The sequence below is a fragment of the Acomys minous genome (assembly GCF_964271855.1).
Source record: "Acomys minous genome assembly, chromosome: 3".
In the NCBI taxonomy this organism is placed as follows: domain Eukaryota; kingdom Metazoa; phylum Chordata; class Mammalia; order Rodentia; family Muridae; genus Acomys; species Acomys minous.
The window spans coordinates 18,477,973-18,485,650 of NC_140485.1; the positions used below are offsets into that span (position 1 = coordinate 18,477,973).

General features: G+C 53.9%; 1 protein-coding gene across 1 annotated transcript; it reads left to right on the plus strand.

Moving 5' to 3' along the window:
* Positions 1 to 1,953: 1,953 nt before the first annotated feature.
* Positions 1,954 to 4,002, plus strand: AVP (arginine vasopressin). The gene is made up of 3 exons (XM_084774926.1): positions 1,954 to 2,142; positions 3,329 to 3,530; positions 3,770 to 4,002. The coding sequence occupies exons 1-3, from the start codon at positions 2,011 to 2,013 to the stop codon at positions 3,940 to 3,942; spliced, it is 507 nt and encodes a 168-aa protein (XP_084631052.1). The 5' UTR covers positions 1,954 to 2,010; the 3' UTR covers positions 3,943 to 4,002.
* Positions 4,003 to 7,678: the final 3,676 nt, after the last annotated feature.

The following is a 7,678-nucleotide window of genomic DNA, read 5'->3' on the forward strand; positions in this document are numbered from 1 at the left end:
CTTGGATCTGTGTCTTTTAGTCTGGCCCCATCAGCTTTCAGGTGATACTGTGGAACTGAAGTACAGAGAGTAAGTTAGGGACAAGGCCACACCCCAGGCCTGAGCCAGGTGTCCCCCCCCCCCCCCCAGCCTGCCTCACGACTAAGCAGGACAAATCGGGCCCCAAAGCTCATCTTCAGCCGTCAGTGGAAGGCCAAGGAAGCTGTTCCCTCTGGAAAACAGTGGCTTCGACTCTTAACAAGGACATTAATAATACAATGCCGCTGTCAACTAACATCACCGTGACGCAGGCACTTCCCTTAGGTTTCACATGAAGTGACTCAGTGCGCACAGCCCTGTGCAATGGTTGCCCTCCTTTGCTACTTTATGCTGGAATTAAGTGGGGAGTCAGACACCCGGTGATGACCTGCCCAAGTCAGGAAGCTTCAAGCCGCTGAAGCCAATGGACTTGGCTTCCCTCGGCACCGGCTGCCTCTTAGAGTCCTCGAGTGCCTCTCAGTGATTCCTGAAAAGGTCTGGCCTCAAATCCTGAGTATGGGAGGCCACCTTGGCTACCAGGCCCCACTGTATTTGTTGGGATAGAAGCCAGACAGTCCTCTGGAGCTCCCTTGACGCACACTGATAACCCGGGAGAGGTAGCAGGAGCCTCTGGGAGCTGGGAGGACCCTGGCCTGTGCACACTAGAGGGCATGGGCTGGTTAGTGCGGGCCCAAGAACAGAGGGTTTTTTTTCTGGTGGCCAATGAAAAGAGGCTGGTAAGCCTAATGCCGAGTGCAATGGTACATGCCTATAATCCTATCACTTGAGAGGTGGAGCTAGAAAGATCAAGAGTTCAAAGCCAGCTTCTGCTACATAGTAAATTCAAGGCTAGCCTGGGCTACACTAGACTACCCTAGAAACAAGCAAACATATGACTTACAGGCTAAAATCAGGAACTACAGCTGCTTTCTCAGACTCAATCTCTTTGGCTGGGGTTCCTCCCATTTTCTCCTGCAGAACAACAGTCCACTCCCACTCTGGCCTCAGGCCTAAGATGGTACCAGTCTTGGGACATGGGTCTCTCTCTCCACAGCCTTTCCCTCTTTTTGGTTTGTTTTGTTTTTAGTTATTTGAGACAGGGTTTCTCTGTGTCGCCTTGGCTGTCCTGGACTCACTTTGTAGACGAGGCTGGCCTCGAACTCACAGAGATCCGCTTGCCTCTGCCTCCCTGAGTGTTGGGATTAAAGGCGTGTGCCACCACGCCTGGCTGTTGGCCTTGGCCTTTTGATCTTCCCACGTAGCTCAGACCACAGGTCACGAAGCCAGAGTCTCCACATCATCCTTGCACCTTACGGAGCCTTAGTGAGAACCAGGCAGCCAGCATCCCTAAGCCCCACCCCCCTCTCAGAGCCTGAGTTCCCAAACCTGGCTCTCCACAGACCATAGGGGGGTCAACATTCTGAGCACCCCGAAGGCAGTCACACCCAGCTCAGGACACACCTCTAGATGGTGTTCGGCCCTTGACCCTGTGTCTGTGGCTGTTGGCCCAGGAGGCTGCAAGTGAGAATTTCCTTCCGAAAGCCTACCGGGTATATGCGGCTGCTCTCACACACCCTACCCACAACTATCAAGCCTGCCCCACTCCTCCTCCTAGTGACCCTGCTCCAAACATGCCAGCCCTTGATGAATGGGGCCTGTTGCCCCCCTAAAGCCTGTGGAGAGCCGCTGGAATGCTCAGATATGATTTCCAGGTGACCCTCAAATCAGCAGTTGCTCTAGTCACACTGCGGCCAATGACAGCCTGATGGCCTGCCCCCCTCCTCCACCATCCTCTGCACAGACAGGTCCACGTGTGTCCCCAGATGCCTGAATCACTGCTGACAGCTTGGGACCTGGGGAGCCACTGGGGAGGGGGTTAGCAGCCACGTTGTCGCCTCCTAGGGAACACCTGCAGACATAAATAGACAGCCCGCTGAGGCAGCAGAGCAGAGCCCATCAGAGCTGCGCTGCTGCACACGGTGGTGCCCACCTATGCTCGCCAGGATGCTCAACGTTACGCTGTCTGCTTGCTTCCTGAGCCTGCTGGCCTTTACCTCTGCCTGCTACTTCCAGAACTGCCCGAGAGGCGGCAAGAGGGCCACCTCTGACATGGAGCTGAGACAGGTACCACTGTGGTCTGCTTTCAGGCAGCTGGCAGTAGGCTAGGAACAGGTCAGGGTTGGGGGTTGAGGGGTCTAGGAGAGAAGGAAACATATTGTCAGAGAAGCCAGACTTTAAGGGCAGTTCCTGGAAGGAGGCACCAAGATGGGTGAGAGGGGACCAAGTGCCAGGGAAGCCGCATAGACACTGTCTCTCTGCAGGGGATGCGCCAGAAATTGAGAGCTATATTGACTTGGGGTCAAGTTGAACTGGGTGCCCTGGCCTCCTCCCTACACCTGGAGGTGCGTGTGGGGCAGCTCACACAGGACTGGCTAGATAATACAAAACTCTGTTCTAGCCCGAATTTAAGGCCCTTTCCCTGCCCCTCCCTCCCCCAGCTCAGCCTCTCGTAGCTCCTTTCCTAGCCTCCAGTGCCAGTTTCTTCCTGTCCCCAGAAGACGGCCATTGTTCTATACACGCCTGAGTGGACTATGTCCCGTGTCTAGTCCCAGCCTCTTGCCCAAACCTCTTATACTGCTGTGAGCTGTACAGCCGCGAGTCTGCCCTTCTGGCAGAGCTGAAGGGAATCCAGTTGCCAGGCTCAGGGCTGTTCAGGCCGCGGGTGGCTCAGTTTTGAGTTGTCGGATAAGCTGGAGTGGGCAGGTAGGCAGCTCTTACGCTTTGCATAGTTCCCTTGGAGGCTTGAGGCACCAGCGCTCCCTGAGTTGGTCCTTGCCCTAACAGGTGGGCAGGAGGTCAAGGCTCATGCGAAGCCTACCAGCTTGGGGCAGAGGTAAGAGCAAAGCCAGAAAAGGGAGTGTTTTAGAGAAAGCAGGGGTGCTCTGTGTGGGGGATGTAGGGGAAAGAGGGGCTAGAGATGTGTAGGAGGATGCGTAAGCCTCTGAGAGACTGCTGCACACTGGTGACACTTCACAGAGCTGAGGAAAACCCCACTTGCCCCGTGCTGCCCCCCAGGGGAGACTTTGCCAATACTGATGGGGGGGTTTGAGACCCCTTGTGAGAGAACTGATTCTCCTCATAATCTAGCCATTTAAATTTCAACTTCCTGCCCTTGACGGCTGCCTTGGCCTGGACAGCGAGCGACAGGGCACCTGCAAGGGTTCGAAGCTGGGACAGCAGCAGGGTGGCCTTGGGTTCCCAACAACCCCTCCCGGCCTCGCTCCTGCAGACTCATGTCTTTTCCTCGCAGTGTCTCCCCTGCGGCCCGGGAGGCAAAGGGCGCTGCTTCGGGCCGAACATCTGCTGCGCGGACGAGCTGGGCTGCTTCGTGGGCACCGCTGAGGCGCTGCGCTGCCAGGAGGAGAACTACCTGCCCTCGCCATGCCAGTCCGGCCAGAAGCCGTGCGGGAGCGGGGGCCGCTGCGCCGCCACCGGCATCTGCTGCAGCGACGGTGCGCACAAGGCCGGGCGGATGGGGATGGGGGCGCGTGATGGGGGTAGGTTCGGAGAGCCTAAGGGGGACGCCAAATGAGAGGTTGAGGATGGGGGCGAAAGGTGGGGATAGGGATGCCAGGTTGGAGGGTGAGAATGAAGGGGGTAGGGTGGGGGTGGATGATGGAGAGTGTTGGGACGCCGCCCCTGGAGCTGCGTCCACCTCAGGGCGCTTGCGCTCACAGAGCCCACCCCTCAGAGAGCTGCGAGACCGAGACCGAGTGCCGCGAGGGCTTTTTCCGCCTCACCCGCGCTCGGGAGCCGAGCAACGCCACGCTGCTGGACGGGCCCGCCCGGGCGCTACTGCTACGGCTGGTGCAGCTGGCTGGGACGCGGGAACCGGCGGATTCTGCCAAGCTTCGGGTTTACTGAGCCATCATCGCCCTCATGCCTTCCCCCTACAGCATGGAAAATAAACTTTTAAAAAACGCACCCTGGTGTCTGTCTTCTGTCTCTGGGGTGGGAGGAGAGGGGAGGGAGAGGCATTGGAGTGCGAAATTTCTATTCTGCCTTGGCTACCCCCACCCCCCCCGCACCCAAAGTCGTGGCATGGTCCACACTCCCACCCCCAGAAGAGGCAGAATCTATAAGCCTTATAGTATAAGGGAAGCATTCTGGGGCTCCCAGATACCCACATTATACTCAGGACAAAGACAACCCCAAGCTCAGAAGAAGGAAAAGGTCTGAGGGCCCCGTGACCCAGAAGAGTCAGGGTGATTTAGTGATTCTCTGGCTGAGACCGAAATAAAAGGAGGCAAGACGCTTGGTGGACAAGGCAATCAAAGCACGATGCGGGAGAGACATAATAAGCGAGAGTGACAGAGAAAGAGGGGTCAAGCCGCGATGACCATCTCAGCCCTAATTTCATCCCAGACTAAGGCAAAACAGCTTGAGGGACCTACCCTGGTACCCAGTGCAAATGTCACTTTTGCCCAAGACTGTGCCCGGATGGGAGAAGGGGAAGAAACATTACCCCAGATCTAAATGAGATGTTTTCTCTCTAGATGCCTACCATCAGCACCCAACCACTGAGAGGCGGACCCCACCGAGAGCGCCGCTACAAGTCCCCTACAGACCTGTGCTCAAACCACCACACCCACCCTCAGGCAGAGAAATAGACAAGATAGGCTGGGGTTGTGCCTCAGGAGCAGAAGGCTTCCCTAGCCTGGATTTGGTTCTCAGAATCACCGAGAAGGAGTTCCCAAGAAGGAGAGAGGAGGAAAAAGAAGACGACAGACTCTGCGGCTAGAGGTATTTCTATGACTCTTGACCTCAACCATACCTAGGGACCCACAAAAAACCCACAAGTCCAGCAACAAGGCACACAAGCCGTGGGGCGCGGTGACGCACTCCTGTAATCCCAGCACTCCGGAGGCAGAGGCAAATGGATCTGGGTTCAAGCCCTGATTGGTTTACATAGAGAAACCCTGTTTCCAAAACCCAAACCAACCAAATAAATAAACAAATAATTAAACACATAAACGTAGTGCCCAGACACAAGTATTTCATTCCCTTTGGCACATTTGGTTTTGGAGCAAATATGTCACCAGCACTTGGCCTTTGTCCCTCTATCCCTCCCCCCCCCTCTGGTTTTTCGGGACAAGGTCTCTCTGCGAAGCCTTGTCTGTCCTAGACTCACTTTGTAGACCAGGCTGGCCTTGAACTCACAGTGATCCACCTGCTTCTGCCTCCCAAGTGCTGGGATGAAAGGTGTGCACCACCCTACCTGGCTTAGCTTTTCTTTTTTTCTTTTTCTAAAATTTTAGATAGCTATTTATTTACATGTACGGGTGCTTTTCCGTCATGTATGTCTGTGCGCCGTGTGTGTGCCTGGTACCTGCAGAGGCCAGAAGAGAGCATCAGATTCCCTGGAGCTAGGGTGACAGGTGGTTATGACGACCACATGGTCTCTAGGGACCAAATCCCAGTCCTCTTAACCGCCTTTAGCTCCCAAGCCAGCACTCCGGCCCTCCAGCCTGGCCTTGGCCTTTCCGGCTGCTCTCCCAGGGTTCTATCCTTGCATCCCCTAGTCTCTTCTGGTCCTCACTCTCCTTCTCTCTTTACGTCATCTGTCCTGTGCATCCTCTCCACACGGTACTGCGTCCCCTTTAGAAAGCTCTGCAGGTTCTCCGGTCAGAAGAGAAACTGCGGAAGAGGAGTAGCTGCAGTGATCTGACTGGGTGGATGGACAGAGCCAAGGGACCCTAGCCAGTCCTCAGGTCTCTCTCCCCACCTCCTCAGCACCATTACACCTCTCTGCGTGTCTGGGCTTAACCAGGTGTTACAGGAGCCAGGCAGCCTCCTCCTTAGGTGACCCTCCCAGGGTCTGACCTCCAGCAGGGCGGGGCCAGGGCGTGGCAGATGGCTTGGCCGCCCTTGATTTACTTCCTAGGGTTGTATGGACAGCTTCAGAATGAAGTTCAGAGGCCCCGTTCTGCCCAGGTGGAGAGCTGTGATCCCTGCTTTCCTCTTCTTGTTTCTAGAAGAATCAGGCTCCTCTTTCTCAAGGAAAGGAAGTACATGTGTGGACCCCACCTTCTGCCCACTGGGCCTTCTATTCTCTTTTCCTTTTGGGGAGTCCCTTACCCAGCTACAGAGCCATTTAAAGGCACTCCTAGGGTTCGCTTGCCTCCTCCCTTCAGCCTCCAGAAGCAAAGGGGCGTATGCGAGCACATGCTAAAAGACCTCTGACTTCCACATGTGCACTGTGGCGTACGTACAACCCTCAAACATACAATAAAGCAATAATGAAATGTAATTAAGAAAAATTTTAGGCTAGAGAAATGGCTCACAAGTTAAGAGAGCATACTGCTCCTGCACCTACATGGCTCACAACTCTAGCTCTAGATTCTGGGGATCTGATGCCCTCTGCTGGTCTCTATGGGCACTGCATGCATGTACACAGACATACACTGAAATAAACATTTAACAGAGTAAGTCTTTTTAAAAAATAATTTCTTAAAAAAATAATTCCTTTAATTTTTATTTTATGTACATTGGTGTTTTGACTGTACATATGTCTGTATGAGGGTGTCAGATCCCCTGGAACAGGAGTTACAGACAATTGTGAGCGGCCATGTGGGTGCTGGGAATTGAACCAGGATCCTCTTGGATGAGCAGCAGCGCTCTTGACTGCTAAGCCATCTCTGTAGCCCCTAAAAGTTTTAAGATTAAAGAAAAATCTTCAAGCCTGCCTAGTTCAATGACACACACCTGTGATCCCAGCACTCAGGGAGGCAGAGACAGGCGGTGTGAGTTCGAGGCCAGCCTGGTCTACAAAGTGAGTCCAGGACTCCCAAGGCTACACAGAGAAACCTGTCACAAACAAACAAACAAACAAACAAAAACAAAAAACCTGAAATCAAAACAAACCAAATCAAGACAAAAATCTTTAAAACCGAGCCCCAGAAAGATGAAAAAACAAAACAAAGCAAACAAAACAAAAACAAACCCCCAAAACAACAACAAAACACAACCCCGCCCCCAACCCAACCCAATCTTGAAGTCTTTTTCATATATCTTTTTTGCGTCCACCATGTCTGTGGGGCCCACATGTGGTGGTGTTGAGGCATCTGTGGTTTTTTTGCTGGTTGTGAGAACTATAGAAAATGTATGTTTATTTACTGCTATGATGGGATGGAGCCCGGGGCCTCGTGAGCTCCACCCAAGCCATCATTTTTTATTGGAACAGACAATGAATCACGTGACTCTGTGTAGGAGCGACAGGCATGTGCCTTTTGCCATCCCAGCCGAGAATGCTGGCAGCTGGGTGAGGCGAGCTTTGTGCCTAGGAGAGGGTATATAATCCAGCCATAGACAAATAGCATAGGGTGTGGCTTTCTCTGTTTGCCTGTGGGCTTTGTGTTTTTATCATTTATGGCCACTGGCTCTTAGATGCCATGTGTTCCCAGAGAATACTGTCCTGAGCTCAGCAGGGCCCTGAGCTCAGGCCTGGCCCTGAGGACAGGCAGAGGAGAGGCCAGCTTGTTCTTGGTATTTCCCGCTGTAGCCTCCTTGGGGCCTGTGTGAGAATTCAGCAACTACCCTCCCCTGGCCAAGACGTTTCCTTCTAGGCGAGGTTTGGCCCCTCAACCTCTGAGGTTGTGGC